Below are 17612 nucleotides of genomic sequence, written 5' to 3' on the forward strand. Positions count from 1 at the left end.
GGAAGGAAGGGGAGAGCGGTCTAGGGAATGGAGGGGAGAGCGGTCCAGAGAAGGGAAGGGAGGGGAGAGCGGTCTAGGGAAGGGAGGGGAGAGTTGTCCAGAGAAGGTAGAGGAGAGCGGTCAGGAGTGGGACAGGATTGCATTTCACTTTCAGATCCCTCGACTAGATAAAGGACTTGCAGATATCTGCAGCAGCAAAATGGGAGAACATTTTAAGGATTTTATTGTGGTGCTTGGAGCAAATTATTCCCTGGTCCTGGTTTTCTGTGCCACTACTATAGGGATTTAAGAAAGGGGGGCCCCAGCTAATGTTGTTAATGCTCCCCATCTTCATGGGTCTTCTGCACCATTGAACTCCACAGAAATAAAGTAGGAAACAACTGGATCTTTATGCAGTAGAAAATAGGTGGGCAAACAAGTCCTGCCGAGACATTCTGGTGGTTGTAGTGTTGACATGTTTTTTTGTTATGGAGCCATGCGTAGGACAGCAGAAAGAAACCGGGCTTCAGTCACCAGCATCCATCCAGCATTAGTCGTTATGGCCAGAATTGGGACCCACTGGAGGTACGTAGAGACGGCTCTGGGTGGGGATTGTAGAGCACGACCCTTCAATTCTGCACTGGACCATACGAGATGATGAGGATGTTCTGCCATCAGTTTGTGGAGCGTCCATGTCACCTCCCGGGGTCACTGCCTGAACATCGTTAATCTTCCTCCCCGATGAAGTGTTTGGCCTTTCAGCAGCACATTAATGGGACTAGCAATTTTCAGTCATAATTAATATTATTACCCCGACTCTCAGCGGGCGCCGACTCTCAAGTGCTGACCATTAATATCCATTCTCATGGTTTCGGCCACTTGTAGGTCATCTAACGAGCTCCTGGCGTCACTAATGCACGCACAGTGCACTCCGACTAATTAAGAGCGCTCCATACATCCCGAAATCGTCATTAACGCAATTACAATGTATTTTCTCTGATTGATTTACCTTCCAAAACCTCTATTGAGTGCCCAGAAACATATCTGGTTCATTGAAGGCAAAGTTCTACCATATCTGTAAAATAAAAATGATTGATGAGAGCGCAGAGTGATGGCCGGGGCAGATATGTAGGAGGCAGCGCGGAGCTTCTCAGGAAATGTAATGAGCGCAGAAGGTAAATGCTAAATGACAGATGAAAGGAAATACCGGGAAAACGCTAAGGTAGATAATCTGAGCGAGGAGCAGAGCACGCAGAAGAGCCAATAGTCCGTGTTACCGGCAGATAAGACTGGATGAAAATGTACTTATCGTATCCTGGAGCCACCTTATCTACACTGCCGGAGGAGAAGGAAGACTCCACTCATTATACCACCCCAACTGATAACGGAAACCAGCCAAATCCCCACAAATCCGAGCTAGAAATACTCAGCGTGAACCTTCACCACCCAACCCGAAATGCGTAGGACAGAGGTGATGTCTATCTAATGGACATGTTCTCTGCTCTAAAACATGACTGATCCCTGAAGAAGATGGGTCCTACATAGTCACTTCCCTCCACATACCCACCCTCCATACTTCATCAAACCCTCTCCCTAACCTGGTCCTGAATCTTTTGTTTTTACAGTAAAGAGTGAAACTCCTGCCCAACATAATGTCACACAGGGAGGATGACTCCCGGGTTCTTCCACAGGTGCCCAATGGCTGTCCACACTTACCTGCAAATTATGATGGTGTTGAGATATTTGTAAGCGTTCACACCTTTGTAGGAGGCTTTGTACAGATCTGTCTTGTTTTTCTTCTTGGCCTGACAAGTTCTGAGATTACCAGCTTTGGAAAAAAAAAACAACTGATACTCTGCCGGGAGGTGTCTGTACTACATATGTCCATGTGTGGCCAATCAGTTATTGACACGTGGATTACCGTCAGTCCAGCGTTTTATTAACATGTGAAAGTGTGAGAAACGAGAAGGTAAGGGCTGTCTGTATATTGTATAAGAATACTATAAAGCCAGCGTGAACATGGAAGAGGGCCTCCTCCAGGACCTGGTTCACACCCACAATCCTCTTTTATCTTTTTAAGCATGGGACAGTCATTGACCACCCAAACCTCCCATCCCTTATAGGTGACATGGCCATTGTTGACCGTGGACCAGATCCTCAGAGGGGAGCCTTTTACTGGTCCGCACCTTCCAGGACTGAGCAATGACGTCCCTCACCATAAACTCAACGTGCCCACCTTGTAATCCAACTACTCCAGTCTACAAGGCTGGGTGGTCATCCAGTGTCTTCTGCCCGTTGAGGCCATCGTGGTGGTTCGGTTTTCCCCTCTGTGTGTCATGCCGCTGCTGCCTGCACTTGTTGTCATTTTTTATTTGTCCTACGCTTTGGTTTGCCATTTAATAACAACCATTCTCCTTTTTCTGTTGTTTCAGTTAAAGGATCAAGAAAGTTAAGTCTGCCAACAGATCTTAAGACTGATCTTGGTACGGTAGGCGAAAGCCAACAATTTTTAAAGCTTCCTCACTCTCATTTGGCAATCCAACCAAACCCATGAGATCTCAAGGTCTTCCTTCCAATGCTTGGCTTGGCGGAGGCTTTTCTTTCCTATCCATGCAGTCCTCCTGTTGGCAGCATCCTCAGCATTTCCGCTTGTGTATAACACTCATTTTCCTGTGGCTGCATTGTGTAATCCATTTCTGAGCAGACACACATTGGGAGAAACCAGGAAGATGCCCACATGATCATTACCATCACCGACTAACCTCAACATGATTCCATATCGCAGAGCTCATAGTGGTGCTGTATTTACACTATATACTGTATATACATAGTGCAGTAGATCTGGTGTATGTACATATATATAACGAATCTACTGCACAATGGATGTTTGATTTCATTCTGTTTGATCAGTAAGGATGATGGACACTTGTCGTTAATATGCATGCTCCAGTCTGCACCGCACTAACGAGAGATTCTAATTAGTTGCTTTAGGCATCGTCAGCTTCACATTACGACCCATTTAGTCCGATCCAGATATTAAAGACATACATGGAAAGATGACTTATCTTCTGTCTGTCTGTGTGTACATGTTCACAGTGACTGCACCAGCAGAATAGTGAGTGCAGCTCTGGAGTATAATACAGGATGTAACTCAGGATCAGTAATGTAATGTATGTACACAGTGACTGCACCAGCAGAATAGTGAGTGCAGCTCTGGGGTATAATACAGGATGTAACTCAGGATCGGTAATGTAATGTATGTACGCAGTGACTGCACCAGCAGAATAGTGAGTGCAGCTCTGGGGTATAATACAGGAGGTAACTCAGGATCAGTAATGTATGTGCACAGTGACTGCACCAGCAGAATAGTGAGTGCAGCTCTGGGGTATAATACAGGATGTAACTCAGGATCAGTAATGTATGTGCACAGTGACTGCACCAGCAGAATAGTGAGTGCAGCTCTGGGGTATAATACAGGATGTAACTCAGGATCAGTAATGTAATGTATGTACACAGTGACTGCACCAGCAGAATAGTGAGTGCAGCTCTGGAGTATAATACAGGATGTAACTCAGGATCAGTAATGTATGTGCACAGTGACTGCACCAGCAGAATAGTGAGTGCAGCTCTGGGGTATAATACAGGAGGTAACTCAGGATCAGTAATGTAATGTATGTATACAGTGACTGCACCAGCAGAATAGTGAGTGCAGCTCTGGGGTATAATTCAGGATGTAACTCAGGATCAGTAATGTATGTGCACAGTGACTGCACCAGCAGAATAGTGAGTGCAGCTCTGGAGTATAATACAGGATGTAACTCAGGATCAGTAATGTATGTACACAGTGACTGCACCAGCAGAATAGTGAGTGCAGCTCTGGGGTATAATACAGGATGTAACTCAGGATCAGTAATGTAATGTATATACACAGTGACTGCACCAGCAGAATAGTGAGTGCAGCTCTGGAGTATAATACAGGATGTAACTCAGGGTCAGTAATGTAATGTATGTACACAGTGACTGCACCAGCAGAATAGTGAGTGCAGCTCTGGAGTATAATACAGGATGTAACTCAGGATCAGTAATGTATGTACACAGTGACTGCACCAGCAGAATAGTGAGTGCAGCTCTGGAGTATAATACAGGATGTAACTCAGGGTCAGTAATGTAATGTATGTACACAGTGACTGCACCAGCAGAATAGTGAGTGCAGCTCTGGAGTATAATACTGGAAGTAACTCAGGATCAGTAATGTAATGTATGAACACAGTGACTGCACCAGCAGAATAGGGAGTGCAGCTCTGGAGTATAATACAGGGTGTAAGTCAGGATCAGTAATGTAATGTATGTACACAGTGACTGCACCAGCAGAATAGTGAATGCAGCTCTGGAGTATAATACAGGATGTAACTCAGGATCAGTAATGTATGAACACAGTGACTGCACCAGCAGAATAGGGAGTGCAGCTCTGGGGTATAATACAGGATGTAACTCAGGATCAGTAATGTAATGTAATGTACATAGTGAGTGCACCAGCAGAATAGTGAGTGCAGCTCTGGAGTATAATACAGGATGTAACTCAGGATCAGTAATGTAATGTATGTACACAGTGACTGCACCAGCAGAATAGTGAGTGCAGCTCTGGGGTATAATACAGGAGGTAACTCAGGATCAGTAATATATGTACACAGTGACTGCACCAGCAGAATAGTGAGTTCAGCTCTGGGGTATAGTACAGTAGGTAACTCAGGATCAGTAATGTAATGTATGTACACAGTGACTGCACCAGCAGAATAGTGAGTGCAGCTCTGGAGTATAATACAGGATGTAACTCAGGATCAGTAATGTAATGTATGTATACAGTGACTGCACCAGCAGAATAGTGAGTTCAGCTCTGGGGTATAATACAGTAGGTAACTCAGGATCAGTAATGTAATGTATGTACACAGTGACTGCACCAGCAGAATAGTGAGTGCAGCTCTGGAGTATAATACAGGATGTAACTCAGGATCAGTAATGTAATGTATGTACACAGTGACTGCACCAGCAGAATAGCGAGTGCAGCTCTGCAGTATAATACAGGATGTAACTCAGGATCAGTAATGTAATGTATGTACACAGTGACTGCACCAGCAGAATAGTGAGTGCAGCTCTGGAGTATAATACAGGATGTACTGTAACTCAGGATCAGTAATGTAATGTATGTACACAGTGACTGCACCAGCAGAATAGCGAGTGCAGCTCTGCAGTATAATACAGGATGTAACTCAGGATCAGTAATGTAATGTATGTACACAGTGACTGCACCAGCAGAATAGTGAGTTCAGCTCTGGAGTATAATACAGGATGTAACTCAGGATCAGTAATGTAATGTATGTACACAGTGACTGCACCAGCAGAATAGTGAGTACAGCTCTGGAGTATAATACAGGATGTAACTCAGGATCAGTAATGTAATGTATGTACACAGTGACTGCACCAGCAGAATAGTGAGTGCAGCTCTGGAGTATAATACAGGAGGTAACTCAGGATCAGTAATGTATGTACACAGTGACTGCACCAGCAGAATAGTGAGTACAGCTCTGGAGTATAATACAGGATGTAACTCAGGGTCAGTAATGTAATGTTTATACACAGTGACTGCACCAGCAGAATAGTGAGTGCAGCTCTGGGGTATAATACAGGATGTAACTCAGAATCAGTAATGTAATGTATGTACACAGTGACTGCACCAGCAAAATAGTGAGTGCAGCTGTGGGGTATAATACAGGATGTAACTCAGGATCAGTAATGTATGTACACAGTGACTGCACCAGCAGAATAGTGAGTGCAGCTGTGGGGTATAATACAGGATGTAACTCAGGATCAGTAATGTATGTACACAGTGACTGCACCAGCAGAATAGCGAGTTCAGCTCTGGGGTATAATAAAGGATGTAACTCAGTTTCAGTACAGGATTAGTAATGTATGTACACAGTGACTGCACTAGCGGATTACTGAGTGCAGCTCCAGAGAATAATGCATTATGTAACTCAGCATCAGTGCGAGTATGTAAAAAATTTATTGTGCTATGTTCCTGAAATCAATGATAGACGTCACAGTAGGCAAGTTTCTGTCACTTGTTTGTTCACTTCTTAGACTCTTGTTATCACATATTGGTGACATTACAGTAGTTTACTTAGCAAATGCAACATTGTCTCCTTTATTATCTCTGCTGTGAACCGACAGTACATTTATGGCTTAAGGCCCCGTCACACACAGCGACGCTGCAGCGATACAGACAACGATGCCGATCGCTGCAGCGTCGCTGTTTAGTCGCTGTGTGGTCGCTGGGGAGCTGTCACACAGACCGCTCTCCAGCGACCAACGATGCCGAGGTCCCGGATAACCAGGGTAAACATCGGGTTGCTAAGCGCAGGGCTGCGCTTAGTAACCCGATGTTTACCCTGGTTACCAGCGTAAAAGTAAAAAAAACAAACAGTACATACTCACCTTCGCGTCCCCCGGCGTCCGCTTCCTTCACTGACTGAGCGCCGGCCCTAACAGCAGAGCGGTGACGTCACCGCTGTGCTGTGCTTTCACTTTCCGGCCGGCAGTCAGTCAGTGCGGGAAGCGGACGGCAAGGGACCTGACGGGCACCGGAATGTGAGTATGTACTGTTTGGTTTTTTTTACATTTACGATGGTAACCAGGGTAAACATCGGGTTACTAAGCGCAGCCCTGCGCTTAGTAACCCGATGTTTACCCTGGTTACCAGTGAAGACATCGCTGAATCCGTGTCACACACACCGATTCAGCGATGTCAGCGGGACCTCAACGACCAAAAAAAGGTCCAGGCCATTCCGACACGACCAGCGATCTCGCAGCAGGGGCCTGGTCGCTGCTACGTGTAAAACATAGCGAGATCGCTACTGAGGTCGCTGTTGCGTCACAAAACTTGTGACTCAGCAGCGATCTCGCTAGCGATCTCGCTATGTGAGACGGGGCCTTTAGGCTACTTTCACACTAGCGTCGGGCCGACGTTCCCGACGCTAGCGTTGTCTCCGCCGCACAACGGGTGCAGCGGATGCATTTTTCCAGCGCATCCGCTGCCCCATTGTGAGGTGCGGGGAAGTGCGGGGAGGTGGGGGTGGAGTTCCTGCCGCGCATGCGCGGTCGGAAAAAGCGGACCGTCGGGAGCAAAAAACGTTACATGTAACGTTGTTTGCTCCCGACGGTCCGCCACAACACGGCGCAACCGTCGCACGACGGTTGCGACGTGTGTCAATGCGTCGCTAATGTTAGTCAATGCAGAAAAACGCATCCTGCAAGCACTTTTGCAGGATGCGTTTTTTCGGCAAAATGACGCATTGCGACGTATTGCAGTTAACGCTAGTGTGAAAGTAGCCTTAGTGCAGAGGTGCACACCATTTTTTGGTCTCAGGGCCAGATTGTCATACTGAGTCTATCCTAAGGCCCACAAAAAAAAGTTAAGGGGTGCTTGCATGAATGCAACACTAGAACCATCGTCAGTACACAAATACTTTTTGCCAAAAACAAGTATTGAGTTTTTTAGGAGGATTTGGGGGATTGTCTACTCTATAAACCTAGTGTGAACACATCTCAACTTCCATTGATTTTTTTGGGGAGCAGAAACTCTCTGAATCCTTTTCAAAATCTCAAAACTTCATTTTTGAGCAGTTTGGATTTTTAACAGTTATGGAATGCTTCATGTATACAAGACCAGAACCATCATCATTACATGAATTACATCACCAGAACCTTGATCACATCATAAGTACATGAATATGGCACAAGAAAAATCATCTGTTCATGAATACATCATCAAGACATGAAAATAGCACCAGAGCCACCACCAGTTCATTCATACATGACTAGAACCAACATCAGTACATGAATACAGCACTAGAACCATCATCAGTACATGAATAGAGCATTGGAGCCACCATTAGTGCATGAATAGAACACCACAACTGCCATCAGTACATGAATGCAACACCAGAACCACCATCAGTACATGAATACCGCACCAGAACTATCAAATGTACATGAATGCAACACCAGAAACATCATCAAAACAAGAATAGAGCACCAGAGCCACCACAGTACATGAATACTTCATCAGAAACCACGATCAGTACATGAATATAGTACCAGAATTATAATTTGTACAGGAGTATGTCACCAAAACCACCATCTGTACAGGAATACATCACCAGAACCGCCATGGGTACTTGAATACATCAACAGAACTAACATCAGTACATGAACAGAGCACCAGAGTCTCCACCAGTAAATGAATACAGCACAAGAAACACCATTAGTACATGAATACATTACCAGAACCACCATCAGTACATGAGTGCATCACCAAGTTTATCACAGTGATCAATTGCAATGTCAAGTCAGACCCATATACAATTGTATTGCATGAACCTGCATCCCAGTAAAAGTAATAATAATAATCTTTAGTTTTAAAGCACTTTACGGTTTGCACACATTATCATCGCTGTCCCCGATGGGGCTCACAATCTAAATTCCCAATCAGTATGTCTTTGGAATCTGAGTGGAAACCGGAGAACCCAGAGGAAATCCACGCAAACACGGGGAGAACGTACAAACTCCTTGCAGATGTTGTCCTTGGTGGGATTTAAACCCAGGACTCCAGCCCTGCAAGGCTGCAGTACTAACCACTGAGCCACATGCTGCCCTGTATGTCCTTATCAATGGTACTGAGATGGTGGGAGTTGTTACCATCCATCATCACACTGCAGACCGTACAGGAACAACAGTACTGATGAGATGCAGGCAGTATCATAAATATCTGTTTATATCCAGGTACCTTATAGGTGACTTCTCTGATTGGAGTTGATCTCCTCGATCTGGACCAGATGCCGTGATGACTTTTCTCCAATCTTTTGCAGCACATTCTGCCACAGTGCACTTAAAAATAGCAGCGAGATTATAATGCTCCTGAATAAAAATATCTTCCCTACACTGTACCCCTGAATAAATAATTTCTCCCTGCCCAAAATATGACTCCCACACTGTCTCCCATGCTGTGTCCCTGAATAAATAATTGCCCTTCACTGTGCGTCATGCACAAGATATCCCCCCACACTGGCCCTCTTAGGATATATGGCCTCCACATTGTCCTCCATTATGAACAATAACTGCCATGCCGTCCTTTCTTACAAACTATGGCCTTCTCACCGTCCTCATTCACACGATCCCCATCTTCAATGTCGCCCCACGCTCCCACATTTTCATATTGTCCTCACCCATGTTGCCTCTTTCTATGCTGCCCCCCACACTACCACTCTCCATACCGTCCCTCACACTTTTCCCCACAGTGTTCCATAATGTGCCCTCTCGCTAACACCCCCTATGTACAATAATAGTCCATACATTCATTCTTCGCCTCCTCCATAAAGCCTGTACCGCTCTTCGTTGTATCTTCACCTCCTCTGCATGAAGTCAGCAGTGTGATGGCCTCATCATGACCTTTGGGCACGGAGCTGATGAGCGCTCTTCTGCCCCTTTCTAGTCATTTATGCCCTCAAATGTGTTTGCATCTGAAAGAAAGAAATACAGTACTATTGAATACAGAAATAAATACTTCTTTGTCTACAGCAGAGGTGTCAAACTGCATTCCTCGAGGGCCGCCAACAGGTCATGTTTTCAGGATTTCCTTGTATTGCACAGGTGATAATTTAATCACCTGCACAGAATGATTCCAGCACCTTGTGGAATGCTAAGGAAATCCTGAAAACATGACCTGTTGGCGGCCCTCGAGGAATGCAGTTTGACACCTCTGGTCTACAGGTAGTCCGTGGTCTGCCAGAAATCCTTTGAAAGGCCACGTGTGGCCCGTGGGCTGTATGTTATGAAGTTCTTATCTAGGTTATTATTCTTGGAAAAAAGATAAAGAGAAGGGTTGGTAGAATGAGAATCTTGTAACCAGGGCTGTGGAGTCGTGGAGTTAGAGTCTGAGCCCATTTTGGTAGGGTCGGTGTCATGGAAATTGAGCAGTCGGAGGTTTGGCTTACCAACTCCACAGCCCTGCTTGTAACTTGAGACGTCAGTGAGAAAGTAATGCAGAGGGTCTTAAAGGATGGTGGATGTTATATGAAGACTGCAGGTGGACTCAAGGGATAATGCAACTGACGACTCTACTGCTCCCACAAACGAACCCCGGAAACTGAGGTCGTTAATTGACTGCTGCGCTGTACAACCATTACTTCATGGACGGCTGGTTATCTGTGCAGGAGAGACCACCAAACCTGCCTGACTGAGAATGACCACCCAGCGAACATAACCGAGAGGGACCACTAAGGAGAGTGTGACAAAGGGACCACTAAGGAGAGTGTGACAGAGGGACCAAAGAGTGTGACAAAGAGGCCACCAAAGAGAGTGTGACAGAGGGGCCACCAAAGAGAGTGTGACAGAGGGGCCACCATAGAGAGTGTGACAGAAGAACCAACAAAGAGAGTGTGACAGAGGGACCAAAGAGTGTGACAGAGAGGCCACCAAAGAGAGTGTGACAGAGGGGCCACCAAAGAGAGTGTGACAGAGGGGCCACCAAAGAGTGTGTGACAGAGGGACCACCAAAGAGAGTGTGACAGAGGGGCCACCAAAGAGAGTGTGACAGAAGAACCAACAAAGAGAGTGTGACAGAGGGACCAAAGAGTGTGACAGAGAGGCCACCAAAGAGAGTGTGACAGAGGGACTACCAAAGAGAGTGTGAAAGAATAACCAACAAGGAGAGTGTGACAGCGGGACCACCAAGGAGAGTGTGACAGAGGGGCCACCAAAGAGTGTGACAGAGGGGCCACCAAAGCGAGGGTGACAGCGGGACCACCAAGGAGAGTGTGACAGAGGGGCCACCAAAGAGAGTGTGACAGAAGAACCAACAAGGAGAGTGTGACAGAGGGACCACCAAAGAGAGTTTGACAGAGGGACCACCAAGCAGAGTGTGATAGAGGGACCACCAAGGAGAGTGTGACAGAGGGGCCACCAAAGAGTGTGTGACAGAAGGACCACCAAGGAGAGTGTGACAGAGGGACCACAAAGGAGAGTGTGACAGAGGGACCACCAAAGAGAGTTTGACAGAGGGACCACCAAGGAGAGTGTGATAGAGGGGCCACCAAAGAGTGTGTGATAGAAGAACCAACAAGGAGAGTGTGACAGAGGGACCACCAAGGAGAGTGTGACAGAGGGACCACCAAGGAGAATGTGACAGAGGGACCACCAAAGAGAGTTTGACAGAGGGACTACCAAGGAGAGTGTGATAGAGGGGCCACCAAAGAGTGTGTGACAGAAGAACCAACAAGGAGAGTGTGACAGAGGGACCACCAAGGAGAGTGTGACAGAGGGACCACCAAGGAGAGTGTGACAGAGGGACCACCAAAGAGAGTTTGACAGAGGGACTACCAAGGAGAGTGTGATAGAGGGACCACCAAAGAGAGTGTGACAGAAGGACCACCAAGGAGAGTGTGACAGGGACCACCAAAGAGAGTTTGACAGAGGGACCACCAAGGAGAGTGTGATAGAGGGACCACCAACCAGAGTGTGATAGAGGGACCACCAACCGGAGAGTGTGACAGAAGGGCCACCAAAGAGTGTGTGACAGAGGGACCACCAAGGAGAGTGTGACAGAGGGACCACCAAGGAGAGTGTGACAGATGGACCACCAAGGAGAGTGTGATAGAGGGACCACCAAAGAGAGTGTGACAGAGGGACCACCAAGGAGAGTGTGATAGAGGGACCACCAAGGAGGGTGCAACAGAGGGACAATCAAAGAGCGTGTGACAGAGGGACCACCAAGGAGAGTGTGACAGAGGGACCACCAAGGAAACCAACCAAGCAAGTGTGACCAAGAGCGACCTCCAAACTCAGTGAGGCTGAGAATAGCCATCAAAGTGAATATAGCCGAAAGTGGCAACCAAAACAAGAGTGACCACTGAAGACCCCAACCGAGAGGCCCCGACCGAGAGAGTGACCTAGTGTGACCATATAACCATCAAACCAGATGTGGCCAAGAGTGACCCCCAAAGCGCATCTGACCTCTACTGATCAGAGCCAGTGGCCCCTGTGGTTGAGACCTTATGGGTGCAGCGTCTACATGTCGCCTGGTGCAGATTCATTACCACTGTCGTAAAGTCAGACACAAGGAAACTGCACCAAATATATGCGACTGTACACACGGGACACTACATTTGGTGCCTTTCTCCATACCTGTCGGTCGGGTTCCTCTTCCTCCTCCTCGGCTGTCGTGCTTCACACTGATATTTTCCACTACATTTGGTGCATTCGGTTTCTGGTACTAGTTGGCATTGATGAACGTCATCTGCATTTCTTCACTGTAGAGTTTAGTTTTTCACTGGGTAGCTTGGCTTTATAACGCGACACCCTCCCCTGCCCTAAGGCGCCTCCTGAAGGGAACGAAACGCGCGTTGGTGAGGGAGGACACGCGTCCGTTAGCTCAGCCCGGTGGTTATTGCTTCCACTCTTGTAATTACTTAGATCAATCATTTCTCCTGATTGTTGCTGTTCCACCTGAGCTACTGTTGCTTTACAGTGCAGGTAATAAGGCGCATTGGTATTTGTAGTCCTCCCAGCTTTTCTTACTGCCATGACTCCACTACTGTCACCATCGTGTCCTTGACGTGTCCCAGTAATTATTGATTCTTATTATTTTACGTGATAAACTTCATATTTCTGGGACATTTTCTATCCCTCACGTTTGCTGTGTTCCTTGGCTTGTTCTCCGCACATGTCAGTGTGGTTCCTGCTGCTGTGGTCGGAGGTTCTGTCTCCGGGCGGGTCCTAGTCCTAGAGACAGGTCTCAGTTCCTTCCCTGTACGTCCTCGTATCCTGCACACAGGCCACATGTCGTAGCAGTTACATACATCCCCACAGCAGCCATCTCCATCATTGCCCTGAATGAGAACATCACCCATCACTTTAAGTCTTCGAGTTTGGCCATAAGTGTGGACACGGACAACAAGCATGGCCACAACTAGGTCTTGTAGAGCGGCCCCACATCGCTGTGTGTCCAAGGAGTTGGGGCTATACGGGTTGTATAGTGAGATCTGCACCATGTGGTGGAGGCTGAGGCCCCTTACACTGCTCTTCTGTCTTGTAGATCACATAAACGGTCACTGTACAAGTCCCACGTCACAGTCCTGCGGGTCGGGGAAGAGGATCTCCAGTGCTGATGGCACCAAAGCCAACAGGAGGGGCCCAGGCAGACCACCGTTTCGAAAAGCCCAGTCTGCAGCGTGTATGGAGATCACCCTGCCCGTCACCACTGAAGGTGAGTCTGGATGGTTGCCCTCATGATGGCGCTCCATACAGCGGTGGCCCGTGTCCAGACCCCAGGGTCACCGGCCATTTCTGTATCTGCTCCTCCAGTCTTGGTAGCCTCCATTCCTTCTGTTCCTTCCTCTGGGTAGAAGTAGCTGGCATCTCCCAGTGTGGAGATGTAATCCACACCATGTAGATGTCCGCAACCCTACGACATGTGCTCTGTAGCTGGCATGACCCCTGTGTCTGGACATAGATGGCATGAGCGTGTGTTAGACTCTGTAGTAACAAGACCCCCGTTGCTACCCTGTACACTACTATATGCACACGTGTGTAGGGGACGGTAATGGTTTAGCCTCTGCTACATCCTGATTACGGGACAGCAGCTGACAACCATCATCGAGACCATCAGGAACGGTCCAGTGCACTGCACCAGTGACGTACAGGTTAAAGGGATCTTCCAAGGCTTGATGGTTGTCCTTCCCTTCACCGAAAATGGGATGTAGATGTGTCAGTGACCATTACTAAACACAACGTGCACAGAGACGGATCCTGAACCTGGTGTAGTGTCGGGACAGAGTGCGGCTGAATACACCCGAGCGAGGGAACTAAATTACCCCCATCTACCATTGTGGTCAACACTATTGGCACCCCCGATTATTCCCCACGACATGTAATATATCTCTGGGTATAGTTCAGAGCAGCAGCCTGTACCTGTGTGGTTGTATGGACCCCTGGTCTTCAGGCCATGACCCTTCTGTCACCTGAGCATCAAGGACCTTTTCCTGGGAGTTCTGTAAAGACAATAATGGATGAACGTTCAGAGAAAAGCTTCATTCCGCCTTCCTCATCCCGAGCTGAGGCTTCACGGCGCCCGTGACACATTTCCACACTTCATTAATAATGTTTTTCGAGGTTTCTTGGACTAAATTGTTGTTTATCTCGATGACATTCTTATATTTCCTGCCACCCTGGAGGAACATCGCAGGCATATCCACTTAGTCCTGGAACATCTGCAGGAGAATTATCTCTATGTCAAGCTTAAAAAATGTAAATGTAAAAAATGTAAATCTGAACAAACCAGGAATCAATTTCTTGGATAAATCATCTCCCCAGAAGGTCTGAGCATGGATCCCAGCATACCTAAAGCTCTGGTTGACTGGCCTACTCCAAATATGTAAAAGACGTCCAATGCTTTATATTGTTTGCAAGTTTGTTCAGAAGATTTATAAAAATCTTTTAAAAAGTCATCTTAAAAATCACTTCACTCACAAAGGAAAACAGAGCGTTTTTCTGGTGTCCTTTTACAAAATACTCTTTTCACCTCTGCACCATTACTGATCCATCCAAATCCTGAACTGCCATTTGTTGTCAAATAGACGCCATTGCCGAACAAAAAGCACGATCAAGCGCGTTTACAGTTAGCTCAACTACATTTAGACAAGCCTGAGAAATACTGGGAGAATGTAGTGTGGTCAGATGAGTCTAAAACTTATGGCATCCAAAGAGTTCAAACACCATGTTTGGAGGTCAAAAGGCACTGCATATCACCCCAGAAACACCACACCAGCAGTGAAGTTTAGAGGTGGGAACATCAGGGTGTGGGGCTGATTTTCAGCATACGGCCCTGGCAAACTTCATGTGATTGAAGGAAGGATGAATGAATGGACAAATGTATCGAGATGTTCCTGACAAAAATCTGTTGCCATCTACCAAAATGATGAAGATGAAATGAGGGTAGACATTTCAGCAGAACAATGATCCAAGGAAACTCAATTGAGAGAAAATAAACCTGCTAGAATGGCCGGGCCGATCACCGGACCTGAATCCAAGAGAAAATGTATGGAAGGAACTAAAGCTCAGAGATCATAGAAGATACGGAAGCTTCAGGATGTGACAAGTGTTTGTGAAGAAGATTGGGCCAAAATCTCACCTGAGCAATGCCTGCGAATAGTTTCTCCATACAGGAGGCGTCCTGAAGCTTCATCACCAACAAGGGCTTTGTACCAAGCATTAATTACATTTCAGTAACGTGTTCCCTTTGTGGATCGGATGGGTTGTTACCAACATCTGGGGAGAATTTTATGTCAATAGCAGCTTTACAAATAGCTTTACTTAGAATATTGGTGATATGTTCAATACTTATTTCACCCGCTGTGTTTATGATCTCCCTGCCAAGCAGGGTGGGCTGATCGGGGAACAGTGGTGGAGGGAGGCCATAGCCCTTCATTCCATGGGGCCAATGACCATTACTGCCCGGAGCCCCTGCTGCCAGGTTCTGAGCTGTCTGTGAGCAGATCTACTGTCCTGTCTGTATTTTTCTCCTGTACTATTAGTGCCCCTTCCATTTTTTAGATAGTGACCCCCCGTGTGTAGTGCTCCCTTTCTGTGCACAGTGCCTGTTCTATATGCAGTGCCCCCTCCTGTGTGCAGTGTCTCCCTCCTGTGTGCAGTGCCTCCTACTGTGTGCAGTACCTCCCTCCTGTGTGCAGTGTCTCCCTCCTGTGTGCAGTGCCTCCCTCCTGTTTGCAGTGCCCCCACCTGTGTGCAGTGCCCCTCCCCGGTGTGCAGTGCCCCCTCCTGTGTGCAGAGCCTCTTACTGTGTGCAGTATCTCCCTCTTGTGTGTGTGCCCCTCCAGTGTGCAGTGCCTTCCTCCTATTTGCAGTAGTGCCTCCCTCCTGTGTGCAGTGCCCCCATCCTTGGTGCAGTTCCCCCTCCTGTGTTCAGTGCCATCTTCTTGTGTGTAGTGCTCTCCCCATTTACATTGCCCCCCCCTCCTATGTGTAGTGCCTTTTACTGTTTGCAGTGCCTTTTTACTGTGTGCAGTGCCTTTTTACTGTGTGCAGTGCCTCCTCCTGTGCGCAGTGCCTCCTCCTGTGTGCAGTACCTCCTCCTGTGTGCAGTGCCTCCTCCTGTGTGCACTGCCTCCTCCTGTGTGCACTGCCTCCTACTGTGTGCAGTGCCTCCTCCTGTGTGCAGTGCCTCCTCCTGTGTGTAGTGCCTCCTTCTGTGTGCAGTGCCTCCTCCTGTGTGCAGTGCCCCTCCTCCTGTGTGCAGTGCCCCTCCTCCTGTGTGCAGTGCCCCCTCCTGTGTGTAGTGCCTTTTACTGTGTGCAGTGCCCCCTCCTGTGTGCAGTGCCTTTTACTGTGTGTGATGCCTCCTCCGATGTGCTTTGCCTCCTGTGTGCAGTGCCCTCCTGTGTGCACTGCCCCCTGCTGTGTGCAGTCCCCTTCTCCTGTGTGCAGTGCCTCCTACTGTGTGCAGTGCCATCCTCCTGTGTGCAGTGCCCCCTACTGTGTGCAGTGCCTCCTGTGTGCAGTGCCCTCCTCCTATGTACAGTGCCCCCTCCTGAGTTCGGTGCCCCCTCCTGTGTGCAGTGCCCTCCTCCTGTGTGCAGTGCCCCCTCCTGTGTGCGGTGTCCCCTCCTGTGTGCAGTGCCCTGTCCTGTATGCAGTGCCCCCTCCTGTCTGCAGTGCCCTCCTCCTGTGTGCAGTGCCTCCTGTGTGCAGTGCCATCCTCCTGTGTGCAGTGCCCCCTACTGTGTGCAGTGCCTCCTGTGTGCAGTGCCCTCCTCCTATGTACAGTGCCCCCTCCTGAGTTCGGTGCCCCCTCCTGTGTGCAGTGCCCTCCTCCTGTGTGCAGTGCCCCCTCCTGTGTGCGGTGTCCCCTCCTGTGTGCAGTGCCCTGTCCTGTATGCAGTGCCCCCTCCTGTCTGCAGTGCCCTCCTCCTGTGTGCAGTGCCTCCTGTGTGCAGTGCCCTCCTCCTGTGTGCAGTGCCTCCTCCTGTGTTCGGTGCCCCCTTCTGTGTTCGGTGCCCCCTCCTGTGTTCGGTGCCCCCTCCTGTGTGTAGTTCCCCCTCCTGTGTGCAGTGCCCCCTCCTGTGTGCGGTGCCCCCTCCTGTGTGCAGTGCCCTCCTGTGTGCAGTGCCCCCTCCTGTGTGCAGTGCCTCCTGTGTGCAGTGCCCTCCTCCTATGTGCAGTGCCTCCACCTGAGTTCGGTGCCCCTCCTGTGTGCAGTGCCCCTCCTGTGTGCAGTGCCCTCCTCCTGTGTGCAGTGCCCCCTCCTGTGTGCGGTGCCCCCTCCTGTATGCAGTGCCCCGTCCTGTATGCAGTGCCCCCTACTGCGTGCAGTGCCTCTTCCTGTGTGCGGTGCCCCCTCCTGTGTGCAGTGCCCTCCTCCTGTGTGCAGTGCCTCCTCCTGTGTGCAGTGCCCCCTTCTGTGTTCGGTGCCCCTCCTGTGTGCAGTTCCCCCTCTTGTGTGCAGTGCCCCTCCTGTGTGCAGTGCCCTCCCCCTGTGTGCAGTGCCCCCTCCTGTGTGCAGTGCC

The 17612-nt window shown here is 48.5% G+C and overlaps 1 protein-coding gene across 10 annotated transcripts in view; it reads left to right on the top strand.

Annotated features, from left to right (window-relative positions):
• The window catches only part of STXBP5L (syntaxin binding protein 5L), a 358674-nt gene that overhangs the window by 323140 nt on the left and 17922 nt on the right, over positions 1 to 17612 (top strand). For 6 of the 10 annotated variants that reach the window (XM_077293641.1, XM_077293643.1, XM_077293644.1 and 3 more), the window contains 2 exons: positions 2412 to 2462; positions 13127 to 13297. In XM_077293641.1, the coding sequence (XP_077149756.1) occupies positions 2412 to 2462; positions 13127 to 13297 (222 nt within the window). The remainder of the gene's footprint in view (positions 1 to 2411; positions 2463 to 13126; positions 13298 to 17612) is intronic. The other 4 variants (XM_077293642.1, XM_077293645.1, XM_077293646.1 and 1 more) reach the window with 1 other exon arrangement.

Source organism: Ranitomeya variabilis, chromosome 3, assembly GCF_051348905.1.
Source record: "Ranitomeya variabilis isolate aRanVar5 chromosome 3, aRanVar5.hap1, whole genome shotgun sequence".
Lineage (NCBI taxonomy): Eukaryota > Metazoa > Chordata > Amphibia > Anura > Dendrobatidae > Ranitomeya > Ranitomeya variabilis.